At 42.7% G+C, this 18,807-nt stretch overlaps 1 protein-coding gene across 9 annotated transcripts in view; it reads right to left on the bottom strand.

The window, feature by feature from the left end:
- mical2 (microtubule associated monooxygenase, calponin and LIM domain containing 2) overlaps positions 1–18,807 on the bottom strand; it is a 200,815-nt gene that overhangs the window by 128,556 nt on the left and 53,452 nt on the right. For all 9 annotated transcript variants that reach the window (XR_010001947.1, XR_010001945.1, XR_010001946.1 and 6 more), the window contains exons 3-5: positions 2,583–2,790; positions 1,293–1,409; positions 38–139 (exon numbers count right to left, since the gene is read on the bottom strand). Coding sequence is in view for 6 of the 9 variants with exons in the window: in XM_062967705.1 (XP_062823775.1) it covers positions 38–139; positions 1,293–1,409; positions 2,583–2,790 (427 nt within the window). In the remaining 3 variants the exon portion in view is untranslated. The remainder of the gene's footprint in view (positions 1–37; positions 140–1,292; positions 1,410–2,582; positions 2,791–18,807) is intronic.

Below are 18,807 nucleotides of genomic sequence, written 5' to 3'. Positions count from 1 at the left end.
CGGACTGAGCTGAGTAATAGCATCACATACAACATACCTTCCAAAGTGTTTCTGCGGCCATCAGCACCAATAACAACATCAAATTCATATTCTGATAAAGGATGATCCATTGGGAGAAATTCAGCGCGCCAACCTATTTCTGAAAACAATAAGTCAATCAGCAATATGCCAGCAGCAAACTATGGCAAAACCAAACCATGATGAAAAAAAGTCAATACAATTTGGGAAATGTCCTTGACCATAAAGAATGAGGAAGAATTTTAGTTGGCCTAAACTTTCAAAGTTAAATTGATCTAATGTGGAATTCCTGGATCAACGGGGAGAACAGAATGCAGTTATTCTTCATACTGAATAATTGCTAAGTGCTGTAATTCAGTCCTGGACTCCAAACACATCTCTGATGGGGAAATCCAAAGGAAAAATTGTGCTTGGGGAAAAGAACATGGACAATTTTATAATGTGATTTCCCTCCCTCTTTTAATTATAGACTAAGGACATAGATTCTGTCAATTCATTGCTGTTCACTTCTCGTTGCAGTGGTGGCTTTTGTGACAGGAAAGCAATTAAATCACTCTGAATTTGGAGTTCATACTATAAACTGGGGTAGGCTCACTTGCCCCACTGAGATGGAAGCCACCACTGAACACTTTCATGATTCAACAACAGTTCTAGTCCATGAAGTCTATGAAAATCTGTTATCAGCACCAGTATCTGTTTATTGTTATTATTCTTATTCTGTAATTGTAGGATGCTAATAAGAATAATAACAATAAGAATGATAGATACTGGTGCTTATTTTTAATATTCTTATTCTTATTACCATCCTACAGTTACACCATACTTTTAGCACCATTTATTATTATACATAAAACCATCAATGTACATTGTTAATGGGTCTAAACTGCTCCTGGCAACTCAGCACATTTCTCACATTCAGTATTGGCAGATGAACATCAACAATTGGATGATTTCATGCTGTACTGCAATTCAGGCTAATTTCTACTACCGAATTCCTGTCTTTATGCCCAAATAAGAGGATTTCCTGAAGACCCTTTTGCTCATAATCCTGCATGCATTCTAAAAGACTTTTGGGAAAAATCAGGGTGAATTGAACTGGAAAGTAGGTATTTAGCTAAATTTAATCCCAAATGCCCCCAAATATACAAACGGGAAAACGTGTATCCATTCTGGTTAAGTGTGAATTCTCACATCTTTTAACACACATTGACCTTTTTGTAGTAGTAGTAGTACTAGTAGTAGAAGTAGAAGTATTAATAAAAACTATGCCATACTTTGATTCTCTTGATCTTCGGGAGGTTCTATAACTTTTATGAATTCTAAATTCACATGGATTTCAACTCCCAACATCAGTGCAATCTTGAAGAGGATAAGCTGGAGCTGCCTAATGCCTAAGAAACAAAAATGACATAATTGCAACAGTTACTCTTTTAGGGTATTTTATTTAACATTTAGACTTGCTTTCATCACATTTCAATTCAACAGAATGGAAATATGTATATATTACCTTTATAAACAATATTTCTTCCATTGAGCTCAAGATAGCATACATGTATTTTTTTTTTCCTTCTCATTTTCTGCTACCATCAACTATATGAGTTTCATTGTCATGTAATGGAGACTTGAACCTGGATCTCCAAAGTCCCAAATGCAACACTCTACCCACTATGCCAGTGGTTCTCGACCTGTGATCCCCAGATGTTTTGGCCTTCAGTTCCCAGAAATCCTACCAGATGATAACCGGCTGGGATTTCTGGGAGTTGTAGGACAAAACACCTGGGGACCCACAGGTTGAGAACCATTGCACTATGCCATAATGGCTTTCAATGCATGCAAATTAACACATACACACAATTTGTATTTTAAAAGTAAATTTGGTGGGTATATGATGAAATTGCTACTCATTTGTGGAACAACAACTGGGCTTGATGGTACCAATCATGTCAAATCAGCATTAACTGTTCTATTGTTATTATTGTTTTTAAAGAATCTACCACACCGCACTTAGTATCCATGTACAAATCAGCCATATCAATAGAGCCAGAAGGAGGTTTGGAAAGAAAAAAATCCTTAAGATGGAAATTCTTTTATTTTAATGTAAATGTTCAGCGCTTATTCATACATGTGGCTAATTGTAGATGCGAACTCTGTGGTTTAGGGTTGATGAAAATGTGAAGAAATACTTTGGCATGCAGGATACAGAAAAAATATTGATAGGAGACAGAGGGAATGAGGTACAGTGTTCTATTAACTATTAGCTGGAGCATTTCTTTTATCTTCTTCCAAAAATACCTGGCACCGACAGTTTTCAGCAATGGATTTTGGCTTCAACATCTGAATCTATTGTCAAGCACTGGCATACCATATCAGGGCAAGAACTGCATCTCTGCAAAAGCTCAACTAAGTTCAACAAGACTTGTCTGCACGTAGTTGTGTAATGAACTGCAGCCAACATTTCCGCCTTATTAGCTACAAAAAAATGAATCATGAACCTTTGTGTTCAGTGCCTCTTTCTAAGTAGATAATTAGAACTTCAGTCATTTCTCACAGTCAGACATACTTACTAATATGATCAATGGATCCTGCACAGAACTTCCCATAAAATTTTTTTGCTCCCAGGCTGCGAAGGTCATGAATAGTAAAAGGCCAGAGGTGAAGAACATTGTTTCTTGAAAAAGTGTCTCGCTTTTCCACCACAACAACTTTGGCTCCAAGAAAGGCAAGTTCTATGGCAGTCCTCAAACCACAGGGGCCACCCCCAACTATCAAACACTGGAGAAAGAAACAAAAGGAAAGAGAATTTTATGGTTAAGATTTGTAGCAACAGATCTGAAAATGGACATGGTCACCAAATGGGAGCGAGGAGAAGATCTTCTGAACCATGCAGATATTTATGAAAATATCAAGGCAAAGTGGTAGAAGTCATCTTAATATCTGAATGCTACACATTTTTTTCTTGAAATGTAGTCCCCTGGTTCACAAGTGTGCTCTTATTGGCTATTTTCTCACTTCTCACTCTCAGCATTCAGACTTTTGGTGAAATTTCAGACAGGCAATGACTTAGATCTGGAGCAGAAATTCACAGATGATTGACAATTCTCAGAAAAGAATACAAGTATCTGAAATGCCAGGGAACAGAATTTTTTTGAAGTTTGGATTCTTGGGGGAGGGGGGGATTTTGGAAAAATCTGCATTCACATTTATGTGCATAATAACACATGTTAGAGATGGGACCCAAATATAAATATCAAATACAGTTTAGTTTCATATCCACCTTGTACACATAGCCTGCAGGTAATTTAATGCAATATTTTTGATAATGCTGTGAATGAAACAAAGTCTGTATACAGTGAACTGTCAGAATCACTATCTCAGCCACCCACATGGATGATTTCAGAGCATTTCAGATTTTGGAATTTTGTGTAAGGAATGCTTACCCTACAGCTATGGTAAAGAGTAAATAAACCAGGCAAAAGTTCCTATATGGGAGGCAAACTGGGAACCATGTATGTATGATAGGCATGGGCAAACTTTTTTGGTGTGGGGCTAACTTGTGGATTCGGCTGCAAAAGCCAAAAGAGAATGCAGGCAGGGCCATAAGGGGTGGGATCGGAGGCCAGAAGAGGTGGAGTTGGAGCCAGAAGGGGTGGGGGTTGGACTGGGAGGAGCTGGGCCAGAAGGGGCTAGGCTGAGGCCGGAAGGGTGGGGCTGGGTTGGGAGGGGAGGGGCAGGGCTGCAGCCAGCAGGGGATGGCTGGGCATGGGAGAGGGCAGGGCTGTAAGGGCTCTCCTTCCAGCCTCTGGAGGTGGTGGTCTGCTACATTCCCAGGCTGAAAGGAGCAGGAGGAGACAGGCCATTGCCTAAAATCTCTCCAGCAGCAGCCTGCCTGCCTTCCACTCTGCACTCTTCTCTACTTGGGGAGATGGTGGATCACCACTTAAATGGCAGAGAAGAGGAGGCACATGTGGCTGGCGAGAGCTACAAAGAGCTACAAAAACCCTAACCCTAACCCTAACCCTAACCCTAACCTTGGCCCTCCTCTCAGCCTGGGGATGTGGGCTGCTGCATCTGCATGCTGAGAAGGCCGAGGCAAACAGGGGCCAGACGTGAGACCTCAAAAGGCCACATCGGGGGGCGGGGTTTGCCCATGCCTGATGTATGCAGTAATTCTGGCCCTATGATAGAAGACAAGAATTAGAATAATACAGGCAATCCCAAAGTTACAAACATCTGACTTACATACAACTCTCAGTTACTAACAGGGATAAGACAACAGAAAGTGAGAGGAAATCTATCCCTAGGAAGAGAAATTCACTCCTGAAATAGTTATCATGGAAAATGAGTATCTCCACTGAAGCTTTATTGCAAATCCTTGTTTCCACAACAACCCGAAATATTCAAAATCCAATTATCACAGGAACAGAAAGTGAGGAGAAATCTTCTGAACAGAAGCACAGATAGCAAAACAAACACTACAGAAGTGTTAACCCTTCCCTAGACTAGCCAAAGCTATCTGTTTGCCTATCTATCTATCTATCTATCTATCTATCTATCTATCTATCCATCCATCCATCCATCCATGAAAATTTTTTGATTGGGGTAGCATTGCCTATACATATATAGTGGGAGATACACTTTAAAATGCACCTGTTCTGAATTACGTACAAATTCAACTTAAAAACAAACCTACAGAACCTTATTTGTAATCCAGGGACTGCCTGTACAACAACCCCAAAGAAAACATTGCCCTTAAAGTTGCAGGATTTAAAAAATTATCAGCAAGCCTCTTTAAGTTTCACATTCCAAGAAAAGCAACGCTACCCCAATCACCATTTTTCTTGGTCATACAAAAAGTATTGCCCTTCATTTGAACAAGGAACTTTACTCCCTTTTCTACAGAATGTGGAATGTAGTCACACAAGTGGAAGAAGTCTCTGCTCTTCTGAGTTAATGCTCATTATAGTTACCTATAATAGCATCAAAAAGCATAGCTGACATAAAGACTGGAAAAGTTGCAGGGTTGGGGATAGGAAGGAGTCACGCCAACCAGTATATCACTTTCTGCTGTCTGTGAATCTCTGAATTTGAGCAATCACAACACACAGAAAACACCTCTGTCTGGTAGAAAGATTCATGTGCTGAAATCCATTTCCATTCACTTTAAGCCTCCCTGGCCCTACTGAATTAAGCATATGCGTTCACATCCAAGAAAGTCACTGGTGATGTATTGCTATTATTTTTAAAACAGTGAGACTGAATGCCACTTCCAGAACCTGTTTTGATTTCATAAGCACTTATTTTCAGAGCAAGGTACCAGCTGCTCGGTTATGAAAATGCATCAACTAACCCAATTACATGGATGAACAAGTTCCAAGTCCAGATGCTATAAAGACTGGAGAACTGGGTGACTGGCAGGGGTTTGTGTTCAGCTTTTCAGCACATACTTGGTATGATTAGCATGAGAAATCTTAGTTCTGATAAACAACACATTTGTAACTGAACAGTTGTATGCAGTATTTTGTTGATCTTGAGAAATGTATGACCATAAATGGTTTAATTTACTTTTTGGCTGCTATGAAACAAAGACCAATGTCTCTAAACAATGTCAGTTATAAGTATTTCATTTAGGCTTTCTGTGGAACAATTCTTTTATTCCCTCAAAACCGAAAGACAACAAAATGGACACTGCCTGTTTTCTCCAAAGTCACGGACAGCAAATCTTTTAATGCCATGTTCTGAGATAAACATCTAACACATGCAACTTTGCTTCCAAGTAACTTGTTCTTTCATTTGCTTGTTAAGACTTCAGCTGAAGAACAGTTTATACCAGGGGTCCTCAAACTTTTTAAGTGGAGGGCCTGTTCATGGTCCCTCAAGCTGTTGAGGGGGCCGAATTATCATTTGAAAAAAAATATGAACAAATTCCTATGCACACTGCACATGTCTTATTTGTAGTGCAAAAACAACAACAACAACTATTTATTTATTTACTACATTTATACCCCATCCTCTCTCACCCCAAAGGGGAATCAGAGCGGCTTACAAGTTGTATGTACCTACAATATATTATATTATTGGCATAGCACAATATTAGCATTATATATTACTATATTGTTCTATGCCACTACCATAATTTAATATATATTTAATATATAATGTATAATTAATATTATTATATTGTATAATTATTAGTATTATATTGTATTACATTATAATATTAGTATCAATATTATATGTATACACAATATATTCAATTATTACCATAGCACAATATTAGTAAATGAAAGAACAATACAATATTTAAAAATAAAAACAATTTTAACCAACATAAACCTATCAGGATTTCAATGGGAAGTGTGGTCCTGCTTCTGCCCAATGAAATAGTCAAGTTCAGTTGGATTCTTGGTATTGTGTGCCTTCAAGTCATTTCAGACTTTGGGCGAGGTGAAGTCTAAAACTGAGGGGAGGGGCCAGGTAAATGACCTTGGAGGGCCGCATCTGGCCCCCGGGCCTTAGTTTGGGGACCCCTGGTTTATACCTTGCATCAAGTCTCTTATATTGAACTGTTCCACAATCTGGCATAGCAAAAGCTATATTCAGTCATGTTTACGCTTCTACCTTGAACAAGACAGAATAAAACGGAGAAGGAAAAATATAGGGTACTTGACTCTCCACATCTGCAGGTTTAACTTCTGTGGATTTGATTGTGAAGCAATTTGCCCAGAATTTCAGAGGAAACCTGAGACACATGTGGACAAGCAACATCAGAGCAAAAGCTATTAATGAGGAAGAATACTTGGGCCAGGACAGGCTGCAGCAATTTCCTTTTACCTGAGCTTACTGGGAAGGATAGGATTCTGGGTCTTTTTCTTCAGACTTCCTTGCTAGGTTAATTGAATGAATACTACTCTTATACTTGGAACTCAGTTTGTAGAAACTGAATTAAACTGAAGACAAGGGAAAGTAGTGAGAGGAGCACAGAGAAACTGGGCCATTTTATGTAAAAGGTGGAATGGCAGAGGGTTGATTTGGGTGGTCCCTGACAAATAGGACAGCTGGATGACGGTATGGGAAATTTAACCAGAATAAAGAACATTATTGCTTTTTGTTAAGTCTGCTGATCTTGCACAATATATTGTGAACATAGCCAATATTTTGTGCATGTCCAAGAAAAAAAGAGAAATACCGCTCATGACCTTCTCAGTGAAATCTGAAATGGTATGCTTGTTCAAAATGGCTAAGCACTTTCATTCAAATTACCATAATTTCTTTTATTCTATGCTTTATTAAAACTAAAGCAATGGGCATATACTTCGTTTGCTCCACTTTACTAACCTTTTTTTAAAAAAATAGAAAAGGTCAATTTTGTTTCAAAAACAACAACAATAATAGTTTTATTTCTTAGCCTCCTCTCCTTGTGGCTTGAGGTGGGGCAAAACATAATTTAAAAACCCATCATCATCAAGCATTATGTAAAATACATGTATTAAAATGTATTTCTATGAAAGACACCTTTTAAAATACACAGAACAGTTTTCCTTCCTAGATATACATAAAAAGTTATTCCACCTCAAGCTATTCTAAAAGATTAGCCATATCATTCTAACAGTCTGGTTCTATTAAATAGCTGAAATAAATATTAATGTGGGAAATCTACACATCTTTTAAAAGTTGTAGGCATTTTAGATGTTGTTTGAATAAATATTGTGTTTCCATGGCATCACTTGAAAGTAAGTTTTGTTTCCTTGTAATCTTTATTTTCCCCTCCCATAAAAACTCTGACCTATGCCTGGTTGGTCTAAAGTTAGCGAAACAAAAGGCAGCAATATTTCTCCCTTGGTTTCAGCTGAATTTCACTGCATGAATCCTATTTCCACCAGCACATAAATATGTTGCTTTAGAGGTAAAGTCTCATGCTACATTTATTGCATACAAAACTGTCTCCATCTTCCTAATTTGGTGGTTCTCCTCAAATGCCATGTTCCCAGGGCTTAGAGTTGCTTCTTGCCTGTTCTATCTTTGGTAAATTCATAGATAGCTCTTTGCCTTCATTAATTTAAAAACTCATTAGCGGAATGAGTGATAAGGGCATTATGAGATAAGTGCCCAATAGCAAAAGTTACTATCATCTAGAAGGATTTATCAGAAGAGTGGCTGTGTGAAGCTTAGAAGGTTTTCCTGTGGAAATTTCCAAAGGCAGAATAGTGATTAACCCTTCCTTCCTTTCTGTCAAGCCTTGATAAAAACCTGAGAAATGAGACCCTGCATCTGTCCCTCAAAGCCAAACTCGGAGGACAGGCCATTTCTGGAGCCAAGGGATCTATTAATCACCAGGGAAAACCTGAACTCAGTAACATGGGCCAAAACGTAAAATTTCCCAATCTGAAGAGCTCTACAAATAGCTGCTGAGTTTGGTGATCATCCATTGCTAGCAATCCCCCCCCACCCAATCCTTGCTCTACAGTGCATGCCTGCTGCTTGTCAAGACTTTTACTTTTCCATGTCCACTTCCACTTCTCCACTTCCACTTTTCCACAGTTCTACTTCCTCTTCATGGAAGCAAACAGTATGTGTGCATAGTCGCTTCTGGTGTGAGAGAATTGGCTGTCTGCAAGGACATTGTCCAGGGGATGCCCAGATGTCTTATGATCCTGTGGGAGGATTCTCTCATGTCCTTGCATGGGAAGCTGGAGCTGACAGATGGGAGCTCACTCCGCTCCCCGGACTCTGCTGGCACAAGAGTTTAACCCATTGAGACACAAGGGGCTCCTTTTAAAAGAAATAATTGTAAACAATTATAACAAATTGTGAGTAATAAATTAAATTAAATTAAATTAAGGAATTCCATGCTTTTTCTACTTATATATTTTAGTGTTTGAGAGAAGCTGAGAGTCCAATCTTAAATGAGAATATCGTTTCTTAAAACCCTCATCACACCAACAGAAAAGTTTATAAAGACAAATTTGAAGATACATTGGTGATTTTTTTCTTCTAATTTTTCTAATTAACACCTATATTAGAAATCTGGTTTATTTTCCTCAGGATAATCTCACATTTTTTTCTGTTAGTAACCTAGAAAAAAAACACAGGTCAGCAAACAAGTAATAAGCTAGTGACAATCCAGATATTATGGTAGGACACATATATTTGGCCAAATGCTTTCTGGTGAGACTCCCAGTGTAACCACATAGCACAGGCATAATAAAAAGCAATTACTTCACGGGATAATTAGAGATTATTTCCATGGAATTAATCCAATTTGTCTCCAAAGACAAGCAGCTGTTACAGGGTCTAAAAGCAGACAGCTAAGCAATTCTAACCTCTACTCATCCCACTTCCCTGTATGTTAACCCTATATGTAGCAAATGAATAAGAAGTGGGGTGCATTCTGCTATAAAAGTCTAGGACACTTTCACTAAGCAAATCTGTCTCATTTGAAGCTGCTTCTTCAGTACATCATTGAAATAAGCATCAATTTACCAACACTAAACCCAATTCAATTTTTACTGTAAGGATAGAGAAAGGTGGAGGAACATTTTTTTTATTTTTAAGAATTAGCAGTTGTCACATCTGCATAACAAATGTTCAACATTTTTAAAGCCAAACACATCGAATAAACCTCATCAGGAGATAACAATGTTTGAGCACTGGTATGGTATCAGACAACAAAGCATTTAAGCACATTATCCTATTTGTGGCAAGGGCTGGAATGGAAACAATGAGCCTCTTCCATAATAGTTAAAATGTTGGCTAGGATAAGGACTTAGGAAGGTGTTTCCTGCTCAGACTTCCAGATTTTCTGGAGATTAATATAAATTATAGTAGAAAGCATCATTACTGATAGCTGAATCTTTTAAGGTCCACCACTGGCCTTACAGATTGCTGTACATGTAGACCATGTAATGAAGCATATTTCCTCCTCTAAATAAATTAATCCATTTTGTGGGAAGAATAATCTGACTCAATATGGGAAAACTGACAATTACATTTCCTTATTATACAATTTTCTATTTTATTACACAACCTGAGATCCAATATGGCAGAGCTTTCCAATGATTTCATATTGGTGACATGCATCATTTTGCAGCACAGTAATTCAGTTTTACTTGCAAACCAGAGGTTTAACCAACCCCTTATAAGAGATACGGACACAGACATAAATTGTTATGAAATCTATGGGGATGCAATGTATCTCACGAAAGCCTTTCATTTATATTTTAATATAAACTATTTCACTTAGATGCTGAGGTTTTTCATTACATTCACATGACACACCTACACACTGCAGTTGCAACACACTGTATGGAAAGTTCTTTAATATCGTATAGTGGTTAAAATATTGGATTTTCTAAGATCCAGCTTCAAGAACTCATGGAGCCATGCAATTCACTGGGTGATCACAGGCCAGTCACTTTCATAGTATGACTTACCTCACAGGTTTATATGAGGACAAAGTGCAGCTGAGGAAAGCCACTTGCTTCTCATGAATTCATTGAAGAAAAAGTGGTATACATGTGTGACTGATAATGACCTTCTCAACCATCACAGCCGCCTCTTCAGCCACTACATATGCGCACTGTGTGAAACTAGTCTCTACACTAGTGGTACTCAAAGCAATGTTCCCTAAACCATTGACTACCAATCCCTGGTGAGTTTCCTGGAACTAAAGAAACAACTGTACTCAATGGCACTCTGGAGAAGATGCCACTCCCTCATATTAGATAGTTTAAGATGTACAGGCAGTCCTTGAGTTACAAACATCCAACTTACATGCAATTCACAGTTAAGAATGGGGGTGAGACAACAGGAAGTGAGAGAAATCCACCACTCGGAAGGGAAATTTACTCCTGAAAGATTTATCACGGGGAAAAGGTGTCTCAACTGAAGCTTTATCACCAATACTTGTTTCCACAGCAAGCCATTTTTTCAAAATTCAATTATCACAGGGAGAGAAAGTGAGGAGAAATCTTCTGCACAGGGGCACAGACAGCAAAACAAACACCACAGGGATGTTAACCCTTCCCTACGCTATCCAAAGCTCTGTGTATGTGTGCGTGTGCACGCACCAGGAGTTACATGTAAATAATGTACTTGTTCTGAATGTAGAGGTAAAGGTTTTCCCTTGACGTTAAGTCTAGTTGTGTCTGACTCTGCGGGTTGGTGCTTGTGATGACTCATGGGCCATGTAGTCCCGTTCCTAGTGCTGTTGTGACGGATGAAGAGGAAAACTTGGGTTTTCCACCATTTCAGCCAGAAAGGGAACTTTCCCAGCCAGAATTGGAGCCCTTGCACCTGCAGGAGGTTTGTCCTCCAGAAATCTGCCAAACAAGCCCTGAGTCAAAATCTCCCCCATTTTCTCGCCGTAATTATTATCAGCAACAAAAAGGAGTTCAGCAGGCTAATCGCAGAAGCCTGAGAATCGCAGCAAAGCATTCAGATGATTAAGCCTGCTTCCATGAGAAATTTTAGGGAGTCATACATCTGGGCACAGAGATTGACTTTCGTTTCTGATTCCCCAGAGAAGTGTTCTTTGGTGGGAAAATGAGAACCTATTTAGGTTCCTTGCCCTTTAGGAATCTTGCGGAGTCAATTCGTCAGCTACTGGAGTAGTGTGTGTGGACAGCGCTACTCCCGCTTCCAAGCCTCGTTCCTGTTCCCAAGCCTCCGCTCCCAGCCTTGTTTACTCCCCGGATCTTGCCTTGCTTCCCGGACCTTGCCAAGTAATTACCACGGATCTTGTTCTTGCTCCTCGTTTCTTGTTGCCTTGTTTCAAGCCTTGTGTTCCAAGAATCAAGTTACTTCCTAGCCTTGCTCAAGTTTCATGGACTAAAGGACCTTGTCATCTCCCCTCACTTTGCTTGGCAAAGTGAGTGTTTCAGTTATTGGATTACAACTTTGGACCTTAATATTTCATACTGGACATTGTTTCTTTGGACTAATTTTGACCTTCCCTGAAAGGTCTACTTCTGAACTATTTCTTACACTTGCTTTTATTAACTTTATATATTCCCTTAATAAAGATATTAGATAGATTCTGGCCTCTGTGTATGGTTATTGGTGCTCTGCAGCCTGGGTCGTGACAGTTTGACTCCGCCACCCTAAGCACCAATTAACCTAGGCCAGAATGTCTACCGGAGCCGGACCGGGGGCACAGCCCCTCAGCTACACCATCGACAAGGACGAAGTGGACCGTATCCGTGATAAGCTCAACGCGCAGGATGGTGAAATAAGGGGTTTGAAGGAGCGCGGAATCCATCTCCCGGCCATGGCGTTGCCAACCAAGTTTTCTGGAGAAGCTTCTAAGGTTCATGTTTTCCGTCGCCAATGCCAGGCTTATCTAGAGGCCCGTGCTGCCGAGTTTCCCCAAGAAGACATCAAGGTGGCGTGGATTTACAGTCTCCTAGACGGGCCAGCGGCCAACTGGGCGACGGCACTGTTCGACCAAGTTTCCCCACATCTAAGATCAGCGCAACACTTCTTGGACCACCTTAAGGCGACCTGGGGAATCGAGGACAATTTGGAGGCAGCCGGCCACAAACTCCGGCGCCTCTCCCAAGGGGACAGACCCTTGTCCCAGTACATAGCCGAGTTCCGAGTGCTGGCCCATAACACCGGATGGAACGATGTAGCCCTTAGAGGACAATTTCGGGAGGGTCTCAACATCGAGATGCTGGAGGAAATCTCCAAGGTGGATCCTCCACACTCTCTTGAAGCACTCATTGATCAATGTTTACGAGCTGAAGTCATGCTTGCCAACAGAAGGCAATGGATCCGAGGCCAGAGCGGTAGGACCGGAGCGAAACCTCCCGCTCCCACCGGCGTCCAGCCACGTCCAGTGTGGAGACCCCCGCCACCAGCCCCATACCCCAGAGGAAGCGAGGAGGTGCCGATGCAGTTGGGCAATGTGCGTCCCAGATTAGATGCCGCCGAGAAGGCCCGCCGCCAACGCCTAAATCTCTGTTGGTACTGCGGTAACGGGGGCCACTTTGCCAGAGAGTGTCCAGCCAAAGGGAAGCCCGCCGCTCGTCTGGCGGTGGCGTCCTCCACGGAGACGAAGACGTCTGAGGCGGCTGGCGCACAGCCGGCGGGGGAAGCCAGCGACCGGGCGTAGAGAGGCTCGCCAACCCGGTCAAAAACCCCACTCAAGAGCCGCCAACCGGGGTCCTATTTCTCCTAGTGGTCACCTTGTGGTCAGTGAAAAAAGGACCCGTCATGGTCCATGCCATGATAGACTCAGGAGCCACAAACAATTTCATTGATAGAGAGTATGCCGACTCTCTGGGATTACAATATCATGACTTCAAGAACGCCCGTGTGGTGCAAGCCATCGATGGCCGCCCCCTCAAGACAGGTCCAGTAAGCCAGTGGTCGGAACCCACCAGAATGTGGATAAGGGAACACATGGAAGAGATTTCCTTCTTTGTTACCGAGGTTCCCCACTTCCCTGTGATTTTGGGTATTCCATGGCTGACACTCCACGACCCAAGCATCTCCTGGTCCAACAGAGAACTGCAGTTTGCTTCAAAATATTGCCAAAACCATTGCCTTGTAGCCAAGGTCTGTCATGCCACAGACGCTGAACCCATCATCACCTTGCCCAAGAAGTACTCGGAATATTGGGATGTATTCAATGAAAAGGAAGCCGAGAGACTACCCCCACATAGACCTTATGACTGTGCCATTGACTTGGTGGAGGGGGCCCCGATCCCGCGAGGACACCTCTACTCCCTGACTGAACCAGAGCAAGAAGCTCTCAGGGAGTTCTTAGAGACAAACCTCCGCAAGGGGTTTATCAGACCCTCTCAATCCCCAGCCGCTTCCCCAGTGATGTTTGTAAAAAAGAAGTCAGGGGACCTACGCTTGGTGGTGGACTATAGAGCATTGAACAATATCACTAAGCGAAACCGGTATCCCCTGCCTTTGATCTCGGACCTCTTAGACCGGCTTCGAGGGGCTAAGGTTTACACCAAACTGGATCTTCGAGGAGCTTATAATCTAGTTCGCATCAGGGAAGGGGACGAGTGGAAGACTGCCTTCCAGACTAAATTCGGTTTATTCGAAACCCTGGTCATGAATTTCGGTTTATGTGGAGCTCCTGCAACGTTTCAACATTTTGTCAACGATATCTTTCAGGATTATCTAGACCGGTTCTTGATTATCTACCTGGACGATTTTTTGGTGTTTTCTAGATCACAATCAGAACATGAGAACCACGTTAGAATGGTGTTACAACGATTGCGGGATCATGGACTTTATGCCAAGCTGGAAAAATGCGCTTTTGATCTACAAGAGGTAGATTTCCTGGGATATCGTGTCTCGCCACTAGGGCTCACCATGGACCCAGCAAAGGTTGCAGCAGTATTGGAATGGCGGGCGCCAACCAACAAGAAAGAGGTGCAACGCTTCTTGGGGTTCGCGAACTACTACCGCAAGTTCATTCCAGACTTTGCCCGCTGGTCTGATCCAATCACCAGCTGCATCCGAGGGAAACAGCCTTTCCGCTGGACAGAGCAAGCTGAGAAAGGATTCCAACAACTAAAAAAATTATTCACGTCACAGCCAATCCTTCAGCACCCAGATCCTGAAACCCCTTTTGTCGTACAGGCAGACGCCTCCGATGTGGCAATTGGAGCGGTACTCTTGCAACCAGTGGGAGAACATCTTCACCCTTGTGCCTTTTACTCTCGTCAGCTGACCGCCCCAGAGAGGAACTACACTATTTGGGAAAAGGAACTTTTGGCCATAAAGGCAGCCTTTGAAACTTGGAGACATTGGTTAGAAGGGGCCAAATTTCCCATTGAGGTCCACACTGATCATCGGAATCTAGAACATCTAAGAACTGCCCGCAAGCTAAATCAGAGACAACAACGCTGGGCTTTATTCTTTGAGCGTTTTGACTTCCAAATTCATTATGTAACCCCAGCCCAGACCAAGCAGGCAGATGCTCTGTCACGAAAACCGGAATATGCTGCAGGGCGCAAAGAGACCTTTGAGTCCCAATTGCTGCAGCCCGAGAACTTTGCCACGCTCACAGTGGGAAACACCAAATCCACTCCAATTGAATCTACTCCCTCTACTCCAGGGCCCCTTTGTGCTCAGGAAATCAGGGCCAGTCAACAAGCAGATGCCTGGGCTCAGGACCAACTTCGCCAAGGACTACATTTTCCCTTCTCGCTTAAGGATGGTTTACTTTGCTATAGAAATCATGTCTACATCCCCCCGGGGCCGGGCAGGGAAAAGGCACTTCGTCTGTGTCACGACTGCAAGCCAGCAGGGCATTTCGGACTATTTAAAACCATGCATTTGATCCTAAGAGATTTCTGGTGGCCCAAGATCCGCAAGGATGTGGAAAAATATGTCAATTCCTGCCCAGTATGCCAGCGCTCCAAGACAAGACGGGAGAAGCCCTCAGGGCTTCTGCATCCCCTTCCTACTCCATCTCGCCCATGGGAAATAATCTCGGCGGATTTTATCACTGACCTACCACCTTCCTGTGGATTCACCACGATCCTAGTGGTGGTGGACCTTTTTACCAAGCTCGCCCATTTCATTCCCTGCGATGGCCTTCCCACGGCCAAAGAGACTGCAGATTTATTCCTTCAGCATGTTTTCAGATTGCATGGTTTGCCCAAAAGTTTGGTCACAGACCGTGGGTCTCAATTCACCTCTCGTTTCTGGAAAGCACTACAAAAACTATTGGGCATAGACTCTTGTTTATCTTCGGCTCACCATCCCCAAACGGATGGGCAAACTGAGCGCACCAATGCCACTCTGGAACAATACCTTCGCTGTTATGTAAACTACCAGCAGGACAATTGGGCTTCCCTATTACCGCTGTCGGAGTTTGCCTATAACAATGGTGTCCAGGCTTCAACTAAAGAAACCCCGTTCTTTGCAAACTACGGCTTCCATCCACGTTTCTTTCCTTCTATTGTTGAAACCTCAGAAGTTCCCGCAGCAGAAGACTGGCTGCAGGAACTCACAGCGGTGCAACAACTTTTGCTCCAACAACTAGACCAAGCCAAGGAGGACTATAAACGCCACGCTGACAAACATCGCCAGCCGGGCCCCGAAATCAAGGTAGGAGACCGGGTTCTTCTGTCCACTCGCTTTTTGCCCTCCCATCGCCCTTGCCGGAAGTTAGATGCCCACTTCATTGGTTCCTATCCGGTGGTGGCGCAACTTAACCCCGTGACATTCAAACTCCAACTCCCGCGCTCTATGCGCATTCATCCAGTGTTCCATCGCTCCCTGCTCCTTCCGGCGGATGGTGTGCGCCCTGATGCAGACCGGCCGGCCCCCCCTCCTGTTTTGGTGGATGGGGAGGAGGAGTTCAAGGTTGAGGACATTTTGGATTCTCGCTTTCACCGCCGCCGCCTGCAATATCTCATTGACTGGGTGGGTTTTGGCCCCGAGGAACGATCATGGGAAGACGCTTCCACAGTCCATGCCCCCGATTTAACCCGCCGCTTCCATCAGACCTACCCCACCAAGCCGCGACCTCGCGCCTCGGGGAGAGAGCCCTATTTTGAGAGGGGGCTTGAGGAGGGGGATAGTGTGATGACTCATGGGCCATGTAGTCCCGTTCCTAGTGCTGTTGTGACGGATGAAGAGGAAAACTTGGGTTTTCCACCATTTCAGCCAGAAAGGGAACTTTCCCAGCCAGAATTGGAGCCCTTGCACCTGCAGGAGGTTTGTCCTCCAGAAATCTGCCAAACAAGCCCTGAGTCAAAATCTCCCCCATTTTCTCGCCGTAATTATTATCAGCAACAAAAAGGAGTTCAGCAGGCTAATCGCAGAAGCCTGAGAATCGCAGCAAAGCATTCAGATGATTAAGCCTGCTTCCATGAGAAATTTTAGGGAGTCATACATCTGGGCACAGAGATTGACTTTCGTTTCTGATTCCCCAGAGAAGTGTTCTTTGGTGGGAAAACGAGAACCTATTTAGGTTCCTTGCCCTTTAGGAATCTTGCGGAGTCAATTCGTCAGCTACTGGAGTAGTGTGTGTGGACAGCGCTACTCCCGCTTCCAAGCCTCGTTCCTGTTCCCAAGCCTCCGCTCCCAGCCTTGTTTACTCCCCGGATCTTGCCTTGCTTCCCGGACCTTGCCAAGTAATTACCACAGATCTTGTTCTTGCTCCTCGTTTCTTGTTGCCTTGTTTCAAGCCTTGTGTTCCAAGAATCAAGTTACTTCCTAGCCTTGCTCAAGTTTCATGGACTAAAGGACCTTGTCATCTCCCCTCACTTTGCTTGGCAAAGTGAGTGTTTCGGTTATTGGATTACAACTTTGGACCTTAATATTTCATACTGGACATTGTTTCTTTGGACTAATTTTGACCTTCCCTGAAAGGTCTACTTCTGAACTATTTCTTACACTTGCTTTTATTAACTTTATATATTCCCTTAATAAAGATATTAGATAGATTCTGGCCTCTGTGTATGGTTATTGGTGCTCTGCAGCCTGGGTCGTGACAGTGCTCATCTCCATTTCTAAGCCGAAGAGTTGGCGTTGTCCGTAGACACCTCTTAGGTCATGTGGCCGGCATGACTGCATGGAGTACCGTTATCTTCCCGCCGGAGCGGTACCTTTCGATCTACTCACATTTGCTAGGTTGGCAGAAGCTGGAGCTGACAGCGGGAGTTCCCTCCGCTCCCCAGATTTGAACTGGCAACCTTTCGGTCAGCAAATTCAGCAGCTCAGTGGTTTAACCCACTGCACCATCGGGGGCTCTTTTTGTTCTGAACGTAGAGAACATTATATAAAGTGAAAGATTTGATTAAGCAGTTAATAGTAACTACGAATCTATACAAGACACATACAGTAGGGTCTACCTGTTTACATTTATTCTAGCAGTTTTGACAGACATTGAACTTCAGGGTTATGAACCTTTGCTTGAGGCATGGGTGGAAGACATGAGTCTATCTGTGAAAGGATTAGCCATGCATCAATTGTTTGAAAATAACAGGATTTCGTTCAAGGCCTAACATTACCCTTTTAGACAACTCTCAGAATCCCCCAGCCATCTTGAAGTTTATGAGATATTACTCAGAAAGGTAATATTTCCAAGCTCTGGTCTAAATATTCAAATACAGTGAATATTAAGTCTATATTCCCCTCCAACAAAAGAACAGACTTTTACCCTGTATGGCAGGGTAACTGGATGGCCCTTGGGATTTCTTTCAACTCTGTGATTCTAAGATTGTTAGGCATTTTGTTGTATATTAATGAGTTCTAGTAACGTACAATTTTCTTTCTAAAATCTTGTAAAACAACAGTCGCAGTGACACTAGTGGGCCTGTATTACTTAAACATGACCTAAACACACTTGGAAGCACATAGTGAAACTCTTACATCAGAGCATGCAGAGTAAAGTATTTGTGTGTGTGTGAGAGAGAGAAGAATACATGAAGTGGCATTTGAAATGCATAGGCAGGTCAGACTGGTTTTAATCACAGAGGCCTGGCACTCCTTGGATTGAACAACATTCTTTGCCTCCAGAAAAAAACACCCCTTGAGAAGTCCAACTACTGCCTAATGTTGGGAAGCAGGATTAAAGGATGTCACTCTTCCACTTCTAAAAGAAGCAATCTGGCCTGTGCTATTGATTCCTCACAGACATATTTGCAGACACAAAGGTCAACTACACTATCTTGTGCAGACTAAATGAAGAAAAGCTTGAAGGAAGGGTTAGGAAAGCATCAAAAATTGGAGAGTAAATGCTTGACTTATCTTGTATTTCTGTATCTTCTCAACTAGGACTTCCAAATGTACTGTATTTTACATTTAGAT

This window comes from Anolis carolinensis, chromosome 1 (genome assembly GCF_035594765.1).
Source record: "Anolis carolinensis isolate JA03-04 chromosome 1, rAnoCar3.1.pri, whole genome shotgun sequence".
In the NCBI taxonomy this organism is placed as follows: Eukaryota; Metazoa; Chordata; class Lepidosauria; order Squamata; family Dactyloidae; genus Anolis; species Anolis carolinensis.
Note: the sequence above shows the minus strand (reverse complement) of the source record. Positions and strands in the feature narration are given on the sequence as shown.